At 40.6% G+C, this 17,156-nt stretch overlaps 1 protein-coding gene across 1 annotated transcript in view; it reads right to left on the minus strand.

The window, feature by feature from the left end:
* Positions 1 to 17,156, minus strand: part of LOC140628098 (amine oxidase [flavin-containing] A) — a 70,089-nt gene that overhangs the window by 37,815 nt on the left and 15,118 nt on the right. The window contains exon 2 of the mRNA XM_072816958.1: positions 11,542 to 11,636. Within this exon, the coding sequence (XP_072673059.1) occupies positions 11,542 to 11,636 (95 nt within the window). The remainder of the gene's footprint in view (positions 1 to 11,541; positions 11,637 to 17,156) is intronic.

Here is a 17,156-nt window from a genome sequence, read left to right on the forward strand (position 1 = left end):
TCTTTTTCAAAGAATTAAAGTTTTTATCTATGCTTTTCTCTGCGGTTGTTGGTATAGGCCTAATTCTCCGATTTCCAACAGATGAAGTTTTAAATCAGCCCACAATGATGGACTCTTGATCTTATTTTAAAATACCAGCTGGAGCGGGAGGGGGCGGGAGCCCTTGGATTGCTCAGTTGGTTAAGCATTTGCCTTCGCCTAGGTCATGATCCCGGGGTCCTGGGATGGAGCCCCGCATTAGGCTCCCTGCTCAGTGGGAAGTCAGCTTCTCTCTTGCCCTTCCCCACTCCATTCGTGTTTGTTCTCAAATAAATAAAATCGGGCAGCCTGGGTGGGTCAGCGGTTTAGCGCCGCCTTCAGTCCAGGGTGTGATCCTTGAGACCTGGGATGGAGTCCCACGTCGGGCTCCCTGCATGGAGCCTGATTCTCCCTCTGCCTGTGTCTCTGCCTCTCTCTCTCTCTCTGTGTCTCTCTCATGAATAAATAAATAAAATCTTTAAAAATAATAATAATAAAAAGAAAAAAAAAAACAGAATGAGGCTCCTGGGTGGCTCGGTTGGTTAAGTGTCTGCCTTTGGCTCAGGTTATGATCCTGGGGTCCTGGGATCGAGTCCCATGTTGGGCTACCTGCTCAGCAGGGAGTCTGCTTCTTCCTCTACCTCCGCCCCTCTCCCTGCTTATGCTCTCTCCTGCTCATGATCACATACTCTCTTCTCTCTGTCGAATAAATAAATCTTAAAAAAAATACTAGCTGGGAAAAATATATCACAGAAAAAGGTACACAAAGTATAAAAAGATTCATATACCTAACAAATTATTTTACAAATAGCACCATCCTTCCTTCATAAACTGAAATTTACTTTCTCCTCTTGTGTGCAGTTCTCTATTTTCCCCAGCTTTTTTTTTTTTTCAATTTTTATTTATTTATGATAGTCACAGAGAGAGAGAGAGAGAGGCAGAGACACAGGCAGAGGGAGAAGCAGGCTCCACGCACCGGGAGCCCGACGTGGGATTCGATCCCGGGTCTCCAGGATCGTGCCCTGGGCCAAAGGCAGGCGCCAAACCGCTGCGCCACCCAGGGATCCCTTCCCCAGCTTTTTTATTAACACATTTCCTGGTAATTTAAGCAATAGACTGACATACTGGTGACTTCCACCCCCTCCCTGTGTTTGTAATAACTTCTGGGTCTGTTTCTATTTTGTTGTTTATACCCGTTCTTATCCATGTTGCCTTTGTTTCTTGTTTGCCTGATGATTTTCTGTGGCATGCCACTCATTGAATTTGAAAAAATACGGAAAGAATCTGAATCCTAGGAGGATGATCATCTTTCTCAGAGAGGATTTGTCTGTTTCTGCCTAGCACCTGGGGACCCTTATGATACCAGGTAACTTTATTGCATTTCCTGTGCCTGAGACGATTTGAAGCTGGGCTGCAATGCACACCTGCTCTATTCTTCTTAAAGTTCACCCTTAGTCCAAGGACACAGGCCAACCCAAAGTATGAGGACTTTACCAATACCTCCCTCCATATTCCATATGCACCCACTTTGGTGGGTTCTGGACTTGACCTTCAGTTGCTCTAGCTTTGTATGACTTCTGAAAGTACTACTCAGCCTCTCACTTGCTTCTTCGGTGGTCAGTAAACTCCCACTCCCCACCTCCAGGGGAAAAGTAGGTCAATCCTTTCCAGATGATGGCCCAGTGATTCTTTACCACATTCTTAGTTCTCTGATGCTTCAGAGATCTGTGGGTGTGTGTACAGTGCAATTTGTCCAATCTCTGTGTATTCAGAATTGGGACAACTCACCTCAAGTGTTATTTCCAGAAAACTGATTGTCAAATATTATTCAGCCTTGCCTTCCTGGTGAAACCCAACCTGATATTATCTTTCCATTGCAGGATAAGCTTTGCTAACATTTTATTTAGGATTTTTGTAGCCAAATGCATGAGTGAAATTGAGATTCTCCTCTCTTCTACCTCATCCTCATCTGTCTTTTGCATTACAGTATTGCCATTCTCATAAATCAATGATCATATTTTCTTCTATCCTTTGGAAGGGTCTGTATATAAATAGAATGATTTATTCTTTGAACATTAGGTAGAACATACCTCTAGAGCTATCCAGGCATGCCGTTTTCATTTTGGGAAAATCTTTTTTTTGTACGATTTTATTTATTTATTAGAGAGAGAGAGAGAGAGAGAGAGAGAGAGGGAGAAGGCAGAGGGAGAAGCAGGCTCCATGCAGAGAGCCCGATGTGGAACTCATCCAGGGTCTCCAGGATCACGCCCTGGGCTGAAGGCGGCGCTAAACCGCTAAGCCACCGGGACTGCCCAATTTTGGGAAAATCTTAAACTATGAGATTCAATTTACTTCGAGGCTAAAGCAGGACCCATATTTTCTGTTTCTTTTTAAATCAGTGTTAATTTTGATAAGCATATTTTTCCTTATACATTTCATGTATGTTTCAAAACTGTTGGTTTAAAGTTCATGACATCAATTTTTCATTTACTCTTTACTGAATCAGTAGTTATATTTACGTTTTCATCCCTTTTACTGTTTATTTGAGATGTCCCTTTTTTCTTTTTCTTGAAAAATCTTACCAGACACTTCTCTATTCTTAGTCTCTTCAAAGAATCAACCTTTGTTTCATTGATCCTCTTTACTGAATGTTTATTTTCTGTATCACTGATTTATGCAATTTCACTGTCTCTTTTAGATTTATTATATTCTTAATTTTCTAACTCCTTTTATGCTTAATTCATTCATACTGAGCCTTTTTTCTTTCTCACTGGAAGAATTCAGACTATAAACCTTCCTCTAAATACTGCTTTAGCTATATACACAACTTTAGTTTAATATTTCCTTTGTACAGTTTTAAGTATTTTCACACTTCCATTACAATTTCTCTTTAGATTCATGTTTCTATAAACTTTGTTGGGTTTTAACGTCTACAGCTGGGATTTTTTTTATCTTTTTGTCATAACTGCAGTGTACTCAAAGAATGTGGATTTTATGACAATTCTTGAGGCTCATGTTATGCACTCATACATGATCAATTTTCAAAGACTTTTCATATTTGCCCGAAAAAAAACAATTTCAAGTGATATGCATAGTTCATATATGTCCATTAGAATAAGCTTAAAAAAAATGAGCTTTTTCGTTTGCTTAATCTATCATTAACTTAGAAAATTATGTAAAAAAAAATCCCCTACTTCATTGGGCATTTATCTTTGATTCCTGTTAATTTTTGCTTTATATTTTGGGGCACTTTATTCACTGTATACAAGTTCAGAATTGTTTGATTTTCTGGGTCTTTTATCATTATGTACAGACACTTACTTCAAACTTTTGCTCAAAGTTTACTTTGTCTGATATTAATATAGTTAATACTGTCTATCTCTTTTTCTTAAGATTTTATTTATTTATTCATGAGAGACACACAGAGAGAGGCAGAGACATAGGCAGAGGGAGATGCAGGGTCCTCACAGGGAGCCTAATGTGGGACTCCATCCCAAGACCCTGGATCACAAGTCAAAGGCAGACACTCAACCACTGAGCTATCCAGGAGTCCCTTTGTCTATCTCTTTCTCTGTCTTTCAGTTAGAGTTTAAATCTGACAATTGTTTTCCTTTAATTGATGAATTTAGCATTTATATTTATTATTATTCCTTTTTAAATGTCTTAACTTACTTATTTTATTATGTTTTTTCAAATAGTTTTTGCCCTGATTTCTTTCTGTCTTTTGGATTGAAGGCTCTCTTTTTTTCTCTTAGTTTTTTCTTGTACTTGTTTGGAAGTTATACAGACAGGCCTATTTTAGACATTTTCCTAACAATATTAACATGCATACTTAATATAGTCTAAAGTTTATCAGTAGATTATCTTCCTACTGAAAAATACAAAAATCTTTATACTTCAATTGTTATCATCCTTTTTCCAATCTGTAAGCTATAAAAGTACTTTGGTTTGGGTTTGTCTCCAAACAAATTTGACATTACTTTGTTTTATGGTTTTGATGCTGCTGAATTTTATTTAAATATTTACCAACATCTTTGCTCACTGTCCCCTCTTGAATCTCAGACCTTTTGCTTGTAATTGTTTTCCCTCTGCTTGAAATACATTTTTCTTTATAATTTCCTCCAAACTGGTTCCTAAAGTCTCTGTTTTTGTCAGTCTGGCAAAAAGACAGTTCAAGCAGGTGATGAATTCAGTTTAGTTCCTCTTTCTCTCTATCTCGGAACACGGAAGATATCTTCTGGCATCTGTTTTTGTTGTTCCAAGGGTCACTTATAAATCTAATTGTTGATTTTTTAAGAGTATGTATGTATGATTTGTCTTTTTTGTCTTTTAAGAAATAATTGCTTGTGAGATCTATTTCTTTGGTATACTACAGCTTCTCTGTGCCTGAGTGAGAATTTCTTTTCATTTATCATGTGTCGGACCTGATAGGTTTCCTCGTGTCTTTCAACAATGCTGAGAATCATCAGCTATTATTTCTTTATACCATCATAATTCTATCTTTCGTGTCTTAACTGCCTGCCACCTCTGAAAATATATTTTCCAATCTTTGCTTCTGAGCTGCATGCTAGATAATTCTTTCAGTTCTAGCAGTTCATTCACTGTCTTCAGCTGTGTCTAATATACTATTAAATATGCCTGCTGAAGTTTTTCATTTTAATTAGTATATTTTCATTTCTAGAAATTATTTTTTAATTTACTTGATCATTTTTTTAGTTTCTTTACCCTGCTCCTAGTTTTAAGCACTTCTTTTCTTTAAAAAAAAAGATTTTATTTATTTATTTGACAGAGAGAGGGAGAGCACAAGCAGGGGGAGCAGCAGGCAGAGGCAGAGGGAGAAGCGACCCTTGCTGAGCAGAGTCTGGAGGCTTGATCCCATGACCCTGAGATCATGACCCAAGCTGAAGGCAGACACCCAACCAACTGACTGAGCCACCCAGGGGCCTGGCCCCTAAGTACTTCTCTTCTTTAAAACATGCCAAACAGAAAAACCAAAGGTTAAAAAATAAATTAATTTACAAATTTGAAAATAAAACAAAACCAAATAAATAAGTAAATAAATAAATAAATAAATAAAACAAAACCATGCTGAACAGTAATTTTTTACTCTTCATCTTATTTGACTGTTACAAAATCTTTCTGGATCATTTTTTTTATGCTTATCCTTCTGTGGTGCCTTGTTTCCTTGTGTGCTTTCTCATTTTTAACTATGAATTACTTATTTTCTTTGGAACTTTCTCTGTGTAAATAATCTGAGGCCTGGGTGTAAAGGATTTGAGTCTATTTCTGCTTTGGGGATGCACTTGTTTATTCCACAAATAGATCATGCTCTCCTACAAGGTGCCAGGTACTCTTCAAAGAGCTTCTGTTGCATCAGCAAACAAAGCAAAGATTCCTCCTCTGAAGGAACTTACACTAAGTGGAAAGAGACCCGTTGGGAGTGAACCCCAAACATAGTAACTATCTCAGGCTGACAAGAACAAGAAAAAAACAAAGAATAACAATATGACAGGGGGACTGAAACTGCAGAGGAAAGATTCCAATTTAAGATACAATGCATATGTAGGCCTCCTTGAAGAGGGAATATTTACATAAAGCCTTGAAGGAAATGAAGGAATTGTCCCTATGCCAAGAGAAGAGCATTCCTGGCAGAAAGTACAACCAGTGCAGATTCTAAGGTGGAAGGGTGACTAGCGTGCTCAAGAAAGAGGAGGCCAGTTGGCTAGAACAGAGTGAGCAAGGAAAAGAGAACTGGAGGGGCACCCAGGTGGCTCAGTCGGTTAAGAGTCCAACTCTTGATTTCAGGTCAGGTCATGATCTCAGGGTTGTGAGATCAAACTTCACGTCAGGCTCTGTGCTGATGTGGAACCTTCTTGGGAGATTCTCTTTCCCTCTTTCTCCCTCTACTCTTCTCTCCTCTCAAAAAAAAAAAAAAAAGAAAAAAGAAAAGAAAAGAGAATGTGACATGAGGTTAGAAATGTTATTAGGGGGCAGGTCATGGAAAGCCTCACAGGGCATTGTAAGGACACCAGTTGGCCTCTGAGTGCGAAGGAAAGCCTTTGGAAGCTTTTGAGCAGAGATGTGCCAAAGACCTGACTTAGGTTTGACAGGCTCACTCTGGCTGCTGCACTAAGAATAGATTCTAGGAGGCAAGGGTAAAAGCAGGGAGATCATTGCAGCAATCTGGCGTAGAGATGATGGTGGCTCCCAACAGGTGGTAGCCATGGAAGTGGTGCAAAGCAGTGAATTCTGGATATATCTGAAGGCAGAGTCAACAGAGTAAATGTGAGGCCTGAGAGTTTTCAGTGTGACTCTCGAGTTTTTTGGAGTTGCCATCCTTTGATACAAGGAAGGCTGCTGGAATGGAGTTCTTGATGGATAAGATCAGAAGTTCAGGTAGGGTGTGTGAAATTTGAGATGTCCGTTCAACATCCAGGAGGTCTGCAAATTTCTGATTTCCATGTCAAGGCGGCAGAGTATATTTTATTCAGCATTCTACTTATTTCAATGGAGGCAGTTAATCAGGGCTTCCATTCTGTCATAATACCAGAAATGACTTGTGCTTTTGACTTCTTTCACCTGTCCCTTATATAATCCTTACATTGTCTTTTACTAACTCCTGGTACTGTTCTCTAAACCTTCTCTCATCTCCAGCACCCCTTTTAAATATAAAACAAAACTGGAGTCAGTACTCCAATAAATTTCTAGGCTTTAATAAAGACAGCAAGAGAACTCATGGGAACCTCCACACATGATGCCTTTAGAGTACTGAAACTATCTTTAAAGCAAATAATCCTAAGTGAAGTAGTAAAACGTGTGAGGCATTTTACGGAATACTCCTATTTTTACCATATAGCCTATTACAATATTATCAACTATACTCCCTATGCTGTACTTTTCAACCCTGGGAAAAGTTCGCTTACTTATTTTATAACTGGAAGTTTGTACCTCTTAATCCACTTTACCTATTTCGTCCACCCCCTCCCCACCCAGGTACCACCCCTCTAGCAACCACTAGTTTGTTCTCTATACTTATTTGGCTTCTTGTTTGTTTGTTGTCTTTGTGTTCATTTGTTTTCTTTTACAGAATGTTTCTTTACAAAGGTGAAAGACTCTAAAGGAGGTGCATCAGGTTCAGCATGAAGATATCAGAACTGTATTACCATATTCTGCTCTGTTGTACCTGCACCTTGAGGGTCTTGCTTTTGATCTTATTTCTCAGACTCTGAAGAGGCCACAAACATGCAACTATATAGAAACAAATACACCATCCCTGGCCACAAACATGCAACAATATAGAAACAAATACACCATCCCTATGATACCCATGCAGGCATTTCGACTTCATAAATTTGGTCCTGAAGAATTATAAAGGAACTGCACTAAGAAAAAATTGGGGAGTTCTTTCTTTCTTTTTAAATTTATTTTAGGTAAGCTCCACACCCAACATGGCACTTGAACTCACAACCCTAAGATCAAAAGTCACATGTTCTATCAATTGAGCCAGCCAGGCACCCCTAAAGATTTTATTTTTTTTAAAGACTTTATTTAGGGATGCCTGAGTGGCTCAGCGGTTGAGCATCTACCTTTGGCCAATGGTGTGATCTCAGGATTCGAGATCAAGTCCCACATCGGGCTCCTTGCAGGGAGCCTGCTTCTCCCTCAGCCTGTGTCTCTGCATCTTTCTCTCTCTCTACCTCTTTCTTTTTTAAAAAAAAGATTTTATTTTTTTTTAAAAGAGAGAGCAGGAGGAGGGGAGGGAGAGGGAGAAGCAGGCTCCCCACTGAGCAGAGAACCCAATGCAGGGCTTGATCCCAGGAGCCTGGAATCATGACCTGAGCCAAAGGCAGATGCTTAACTGACTGAGCCACCCAGGTGCCCCTAAAGATTTTATTTTTAAGCAATCTTTACACCCAACGTAGGGCTCACACCTACAACCCAGAGATCAAAAGTCATACACTCCACCAACCGAGCCAACCAGGCACCCTGAAAAATTGGGAAGTTCTGAGCTCATAGGAGATCTATCTGAATAGCTGTCAAGTACAATACCAAATTTAACATTTCAGAACTTAAAGATCTGAACTTAAAGATCAGAACTTAAAGAGGAACTCTTAAGGCATCTCCACTCCAAATTATCCTAATTGACTATACTCTAAGAAGCAATTCTAACAATATTCAATTCAGTTTCTTATTAAATAGCATTTCTGTCCCTTTTTCGCAAAGCCCTTTTTTTCTCCTTTATTCACTGGAAACCTTATAAAAGGTAAGTCTAGTTTGTAAGCATTTCAAAGTTCCTTCCTCATATACCTGATGAGTTACAATATCATGCTCAATACACAATAGTGTCTGTATGGTGCTAACATATATAAATGATGCAGCATGGAAAATCAGCCTGGGGCAATAACACAGATGGGGACAGGCATGCTGAAATTCTCATTTCCCTTATAGCAAGAAACCTGTTCTTAACTGAGAAACTGCAACATGACTGATGCTCCTATTTAATATCCACAAGATTTGAGAGATAAGAAACATAGGGCTAAGGAATCATTTAATAACAATCTCCAAAGTGAAGAAATAATTTTCAGAAAATGACAGGAGAATTTTATCTAATTAAGTCAGACATGTGAGGTACGCAATCCTCCTTTTGCTCTACAATACACTGTCTTCAACTAGAACTTGAAGTTGCAAGGGAGCTTCAAGTACATGTGGACTGTATCTCACTGCCCAAATGGGAAAATGGAGATGCAAAGAGCCAACAGGACTTTCCCCAAGGGAAGAGTGTCAGACAGTACAGGGGCCAGAATCCTGTCTCCTCACTTCCAGACCAGCAGCCTCCCAGTGGACTATGTCTGAAGAAGTACTCGGAAATTCACTAGATACAATTTATCTGCATTTACATTAATTTCAAGCAAGCAAGCAAACATACACCATAGAGCAACACTTCTGTAACATCCCCTGGGGAACTTGGTGAAATGCAGATTCGGATGCAGTGGGTCTGGGACAAGGCTTAAGACTCTGCATTTCTGGGACGCCTGGGTGGCTCACTGGTTGAGCATCTGCCTTTGGCTCAGGGTGTGATCCTGGGGTCCTGGAATCAAATGCTACATCGGGCTCCCTGTGAGGGGCCTACTTCTCCCTCTACCTGTGTCTCTGCCTCTCCCTCTGTGTCTCATGAATTAAAAAAAATCTTTTTTTTAATTTTTATTTATTTATGATAGTCACACAGAGAGAGAGGCAGAGACATAGGCAGAGGGAGAAGCAGGCTCCATGCACCGGGAGCCCGATGTGGGATTCAATCCAGGGTCTCCAGGATCACGCCCTGGGCCAAAGGCAGGCGCTAAACTGCTGTGCCACCCAGGGATCCCCCCCCAAAAAAAAAATCTTAAAAAAAAAAAGACTGCATTTCTGTCAAGTTCCCTGTCAAGCTCCTGGGTGACTCTGAGGCTGCTGGGCCATGGACCACACTTTGAGTCGCAAGGCTAGAGCAAAGTGAAAACAGATCTATGGTACATCCCTATACATCTAAAAAGGTAGGAAGCAAATGACAGGGGGAACGTAGTGTGCTATCAGTGAAAGCTTGTACAACATTCTAGTTCAGATGTTGGTTGGCTATTCCATTTCTGTTCATACGGCCTTGCCCATGCCTGCTTCTATGATGCAGCCTGGAAATGTTAAATACTTGCTTTGCCAGGCTCCCTAGCAGCTAAGGGTAGCTCTCTGCCCCAACTCTGGCCAAGGAGACTAGCGGATGTCTGCCGGGATCTTCTGGTACAGGGAAAGTTTTGTTGCAGATAAAGCTGGGGCCGCCTCACCAAGAACCAGATTCTTTTTTTTCCCCCATTTTTTTAATAAAATAATTTTTATTGGTGTTCAATTTACCAACATACAGAATAACACCCAGTGCTCATCCCGTCAAGTGTCCCCCTCAGTGCCCGCCACCCACTCACCCCCACCCCCGCCCCCCCTCCCCTTCCACCACCCCTAGTTCGTTTCCCAGAGAAGAACCAGATTCTTAACTCTAGAGAACAAACAGATGGTTACCAGAGGGGAGGTGGGGGCGGGATGGGGGAAACAGGGGATGGGGATTCAGGAGGGCGCTTGTTGTGAGGAGCACTGCGTGTTGTACGAAGTGTTGAATCACTGTATTGTACATCGGAAACTGATACTACACTGCATGTTAACTAAGGAATTTAAATAAAAACGTAAAAGGAAAACTGGGGCTGCCTCTTCATGCTCTTTCTTATCTTAAATGAGGACTCAGTGCTTAGAGTCACGGCAGCCATCTGGTTACCACTAGGCAGTAAGCCAACATGCAAAGAATGGCTAAGCAGGAAAGACACAAAGAGACTAGAGCCTTGATGAAAAAGTTGAGCCTCTGCACCAGCCTGGACTCCCCAACACCAGATTTCTTAACGCAAAATAATTGAATGTCTGTATTGCTCAAGCCGTTGTAATGAGCACCATATAAACCATTTTGCCATAAGTCTGATTCATCTTCTAATTAGATAGATGGCTTCCTCTCTTTCCAATCACTGCAACTGTTTAGTTTTGTCCTTTCAGTCCCCAGCCTTTAAAACACTCCATTTGTGTGCTCTAGAAAAGGCTCTCATTCATGATCTAACTGCCAAGCACAGGGACCTCTTTTCAGCCCTCATCCTATGTCAAATGCCCTTGGCAGCTGGCTCTATTCATCCTCCCTTTCTCTTTCCTCCACTGATCTGCATGGCACTGTTCTGCCTCTGCTGCTTTTCTCTGGCTCCTCTGCTGCTGCCCTCATTAAAGCTCTGTGCTACCCAAGCCTCCATGTTTGGCCCTATCCTCCCCACCCCATGTCATCTCCCTGTGCACTCTCAACAGCTCCCACAGTCTTGACTGCCTGCGACCATGTCCTTGAATAACAGTAAACAATAGTTAGCATGCATTTTTCTAGAATGGGACATTAGCCAAAGAATAAAAACGCAGTTGATGCAGCAAGAACTGACCTCCCTCCTCATGTCCAGCCAACCTGAAGAGTGTCTCTGGCAGCAACATTCCTCTTAGGGAACAAAGACTAAGGACAAAATTGCACAAAAATATGCTATATTTGCTTCTGCTTACTGTAGCCCCACTTACTTTTAAGTTGTGCATCCTTGGACAAATAAACAAGAAACCTATACTGTGTGTGCACACACGTGCACATGTGCACACATGCCATAGATGTATAGTCACTTCAAGTCCAGCCAAACTGTAACCACACCTGAGACGTTGCATACTCTAGTTAGGTCTCTAGTATGGAAATTCTGACAGTGCACTGAAGTTATTTGTTCCCGCTTGTTTTCATCACTAGAATACAAGTTACTGAAGGTCAGGGGCTGTCACTCTTCAGTGAGTGTTGAAAAGAGTGTTTGTTGGAGCAGTTTAGGGCTCTGCAGGACAAATGGCTTAACTGCATGAGCTCTTGAGATCACCTCTAGCTCTGTGACTTCCAGCGTCCCCATTTCTAGTTTGAGTGAGAGATTATATGTAAGTATTAAAATCACTTACCCTCACGGTGTATGTTCTTCCTCCAACTCTATCTCGTGCTTCTAAAACTAAGACATCAACTTCATGCTCGGCTAAGAGTTTGGCAGCAGACAATCCTGTAAGGAAACAAACAAACAAACAAACAAACAAACACAAAATCAAGGGCCATATTAAGACCCAAACATGAGACATCCAAGACTTAGCCAGATCTACACATCAAATGAACGCAGGACCTTATACATAACCCACTGATTTTGCTATCTTTCTAATAAAGTCTGACCACACTGTGATTAATTAAGGCACCAATTTTGGAACTCATCTTATATTACATTATAATCATTTCACTATCGTAAGGTTGGTTGACAAACTGTATATGGTGGTAATGAAATCCTATTTAAGAGAATGTATTGAACCCCTAAATCCACCCTTATTGTGCCCTTCTTCCAGAAAACCTGATTGCATAAACAGAAGAGTATGTTTTCCTGGAAACTTGTCCTGGCTACACCAGCCCTCAGTACTTTTCTCAACTGAAAAACCCCTCACAGGGCCATCTGGGTGGCTTGGTCAGCTAAGCGCCTGACTCTTGAACTCAGCTCAGGTGGGTTCAAGCCCCATGTTGGGCTCCACGTTGGGCGTGAAGCCTACTTAAAACAAAGCCCTTATAAATCACATCCTATGACTTACATTCTTGCTAGATGTTGTTTTCCCCACTAGATTCAAAGTTACCAAAGGTAGGAACCATGCATCACACTTTATTAGTTGGCTCAAAGCTTAGAGCAGGTTTTTACATGTAAATAAAAACTATCACAAAAGATAGATTTAAAACCCAGTAAAGTAATATTGGAAAAGTAGAGAAAATGTTGTGGATTACCATTACATCAAGAATGCATGCTATCGATGTGGATTTTCACTGATGTTAATCCTGATCATCTGGTTGAAGTGGTGCTTGCCAGGTTTCTTCACGATAAAGCTACTTTCTCTTCTCCCTTTCCCTCCTATGTGCTTTGGAAGGAAGTCTATGCACAGCCCACACTCACGGAACAGGAAGTTATGTTCTGCTTCCTTGAGGGTGAACTATCTACATAAATTATTAGGAATCCTTCCGAAAGGAGATTTCTCTCTTCTCCTCTGTTTATTTCCTTATTCAATCATTTATTTGTATCACTATGAACCCATAAAAATAGTGGTTTTATGCTTGGGGTTATAATCTGATATTATGTTATTTGCTTTTTTGCTCAAACTGTTCCAACTTTGGTCACTGGGAGTTCTTTCAGTTGGCTTCTGTGTCCTTCTGACGCATCCCAATCATTGTGTGTGTGTGTGTGTGTGTGTGCATGCGCGTGTGCTTCGGCCAATTCCTTACTTTCTGATATTACAAGATGTTTCAGGCTCACCTTGTCTTTCACTGTTCACGCCTAGAATCAGCCATGTCTCCAATGAGCCTTGGCTCCTTTATTGGAGAACAGTATTTTTTTAAGATCTATTTATTTGAGAGAGAGAGAGAGTGCACAGGAGGAGAGGCAGAGGGGGAAGGAGAGAGACAAGCAGACCTACATTGAGTGCAGAGTCCAACATGGGGCTCATCTAAGGACCCTGAGATCACAACCTGAGGAGACACACTTAACCACCTGCGCACCCCCAGTGGCCCTGAAGAACAGTATTAGAAACCAAGATCTGGGGGTGCCTGGGTGGCTCAGTCAGTAAGCATCTGCATTCGGCTCAGGTCAGATCCCGGGGTCCTGGGATTGAGCCTTGCCTCGGGCTCCCTGTTCAGCGGGGAATCTGCTTCTCCCTCTCCCTCTTCTCTCCCACTCATGCTCTGTCTCTCTCTCTCTCAAATACATAAATAAGAATAAAATCGTTTTTTTAAAAAAAGAAAGAAACCAAGATCTGGGCAGTAGGTGTGCTCCTTGCTACTGGGGTGTCATTGCTTCTGGGATCTCTCAGCTCACAGAATAAGGAAATATATGTGTGCACACATTTATTTTTAAATCTACTTTTATTTGTACTGTTAGTGCTATCTTATACCTAGTTATCTTTAAACTCCCATTACAAAAAAAGTATGAACATGAGGTCATACCACAAAGCAAGAAGGCTTTCAGAGACTGTGACCAAGAGGCTCAGGAACCCTACCTATAGAAACTCCCATTGGCCAAAGATGGAAGTTTAAGTATCAAATCAAAATAACAACTGCAAGAGGGAGATGGGGCGGGGGGCGGGGGCGGGGCAAAATAACAGCAGCAATGGCTTAATTCCATGAATTCATAATCATACTAAACACATAAAAACCCTCATAGGTTCTCTGGAGAACACTAAGGAACCACCTTACCATTTTGAAAATGACTAAAGGAAACGAAAAGGATCTGGCCTTCATCCTACCTTTCCTATTTGCAGTGAACCTCAAAACAACCAAAGAACTAACAAAGGGGGAGGGAGGTTCTGCTGTGTAAAAGTATGCTAGTGAGTAAGTGAGGATAGATCAAATTAGAATATCAGAATGTTGCAATGCCTAATAAATTGATAGACCTAGTGTAAGAGGCATCAACATCTGCTAACATCACACACAGAGAGATAACCAGATGCTATCTGCCTCCCAATGGAAGAATACACCAGCACCTGTGAAGTAGTTAGGGAGGAAGGAAGGGGAGGGAGACAAGGAGCAAACACTAAATTCTGATGTGATCAAGCCTCTAGAGCTTATACTCAGGGCCAGAGGAACATGTTTAAATGGTACTACTGGCATTCGATCAACAAAATCCAGATCGTATGAAATCATACAGGACTACCCTGGTTTTGGTTTTCATTATTAACAACTTGCCTGCTCCCATTCTCTCTCCTCTTTATCTTTTGCAGGCTTTTCCTACACTAAATCTCTCACATGGCTAGTTATGTCTTGATGTCTGCTCTCAGAGGACCCAGACCAACACAGCATTTTGTTCCTATAAAGAATCAAGGATGAATTCGGGTCCAGAAGATCTAGAATGCGAGGAGGCTAAACCATAATATCCAGCACTGCTATCTGCTCATTTGTGTACAGTGTACCCTTCTGTGGCTGACATTCATCAAAGATTTAGGTATGCAACAAATCTTTGGAATCTGCTCACAAAGAAAGCATTCATCCCATGACATTTAAATAAATTCAAGCCAATGTCTGGAAACCTTGGTGCAATGTGTTCTCTGGGACAGAGCCAAAGGCTACTCCTGCTGAGGGTCATTAAAAAAAAGGACGAACTTGTTATTAAAAGCATACTTATGCACAAATCTTTGTTCTTATGTCAAAGTACCAGTCTATATATAAAAGCAGAGATACTCAGATACAAAAAGGTTACGTTTTTCCCAGTTCACCTTAATCAATAGAACTATAAACCGATTAGAAAAATACAGCCAACAGTTTACAAGAATTAATTGGTAGCTCCTCTTCTAAAGGAGGAGAAAGTCACCCTCTGCATGCTGCCTATGAAGAAGCAGAGGTGGCTCTGACCTCCAGCAGCAGTGAGTCCCACAGCATCGGCTCCTGGCTCCCCCTTGGCTGCCCTGAAGCAACTTAGCAGTTGGTTTGGAGCTACATATACAGATCAGGTTTCTGTGCCTTTCCTGTTACCTCTCACAATCATCCCTTGGAGTCAATTTCATTATCCCCATATTCCAGATGAGAAAGCAAAGCACCCAAAATGACCACAACAAAGTCTCTTGAAAAGTGAAGGATTTGACTTCCCACACCCTCGCTTTGAGCCTGTACAAAATCAAATCTAATGTGTAGCTCTAAACAAGTTTAGGGAATGGCATTCAGGGCCAATAATGAATAAGTACCACTTAAGAGCTGGCGAGTGGGGGCAGGGAGCAGGGCGAGCTGGGTCCGGACAATGATCACACCAGTAACAAAGGTCATTTTGCAACTGGATATTGAAGGATATAAACAAAATTAAAAACTGGACCACAAGGGTTGTTTCTACATTCCAGGAAAATGATTGGCCCTATCTCAGCAAGGACAGTTTCAACTCTTAGTTTAAGAAATAAGGAATATGTTTAAAGCATTTAGGATTTCAAAAAAAAAATGGTTTTAAAAAGGTCTTGGAGGCCTGGCTGGCTCAGTCAGTTGAGCATCCAACTCTTGATTTCAGCTCAGGTCATGATCTTGGGGTCCTGAGATCACACCAGGGTAGGGCTCCATGCTCAACATGGAGCCTGCTTGGAATTCTCTCCCTCTGTCCCCACCCCCCCCCCACCCCTGACTCCAGCACACTCCCACACTGGCTCTCTCTCTCTCAAATAAATAAATAAAATCTTTAAAAAGATCTTGGAATTTGAGGAGGGAAGATATAAGCTATTTAGGAAAACTATTTCTTTTACAATACTGAGTAAATAGGGTTCCAATGTTTCAGTTTGTGTGCTTATTGTGAAAAAACTCGTAAGGAACTTCCACAATAACTGGAAGACTAGAAAATACCAAATATGGAAAAAAAAGCAAAGTGCCATTTTTTGAAAAAGTTATTTAAAGATTTATTTATTTTAAAGAGAGAGTAAGTGGGGAGGAGCAGAGGAAGGAGAATCTCCAATAGACTCCTGCCAAGTATGGAGCCCCATGCAGGGCTCGATCCCACAACTCTGAGATCATGACCTGAACTGAAATCAAGTCAGATGCTTAACCGACTAAGCCACCCAGGCACCCCAAAATTTATTTTTGAATAATAATAACTAATTTTGAATAAATAAGTCAGTAAGTTGAAAGTAAAGCACAGGCAAATACTTACAGTCCAGGAAGTTTTTCAACAAATGTGGCTGTTGATTTGAATGAAACAAATGAAGACAATGTCTGCTTCAAGATGTAAGCCTTAGATTACACTCCTTAACTCCTATTTTATTCTTATTCTGTGTATCACTATGTATTCTACCCTTTTCTCATCACCACAAAACTCAATAATCATTTGCAGAAAAAGATCAAATCTCAATTGTCAACTCCACAAATTACCTTAAGGGTTTCTGCCTTTATCTTTCAAAATATTTATTTAGTGCTTTTCTTTGGTAAATGGGATAAAATTATTAGAAAAGAAAAAGCTTTTAAGTCTAAAGGCAAGCCACAAAATATAATGTAGGTACTACAAAATGGGTTTTATTTTATTTATTTTATTATTTTTTTAGTCGAAGTATAGTGCTCACCAAAGGGTAGCTACTGTCTGTCACCATATACCACTATTACAATACCATTGACTATAATCCCTACTCTGGACTTATCATCTCTGTGACTTATTCCTTCCATGAAAAGAATTTATAAGCAAATATTTTTTATTTTCCTATTTGTTATGAAAAGAGAAAATCTCATATTAAATCTAATTATTTTTGTCCAAAGAAATACAGATTAGCCAAAACATAGAGCAGTGTACACTATAGCTCCTCCTTTTATTCATTTTCCATCATTTCATTGCCACGTGGAATTTTGAGTGATAGAAGAGACCTGCCCCCCATATAGCCCCCCTGGTATGCACCATTCCCCTGCAAAATAAGGAAAGGGCTTGATATAGTGGTATGCTGCTAAATGGTTAACGATCATCTCTGGGCTGTGGAGAGGGCATCTGATTTGCACCATTTTGATTTCTGTGGTGTATAGACATTCCAGTGATATCTGATTTCAAACTACT

Source organism: Canis lupus, chromosome X (genome assembly GCF_048164855.1).
Source record: "Canis lupus baileyi chromosome X, mCanLup2.hap1, whole genome shotgun sequence".
NCBI lineage: Eukaryota > Metazoa > Chordata > Mammalia > Carnivora > Canidae > Canis > Canis lupus.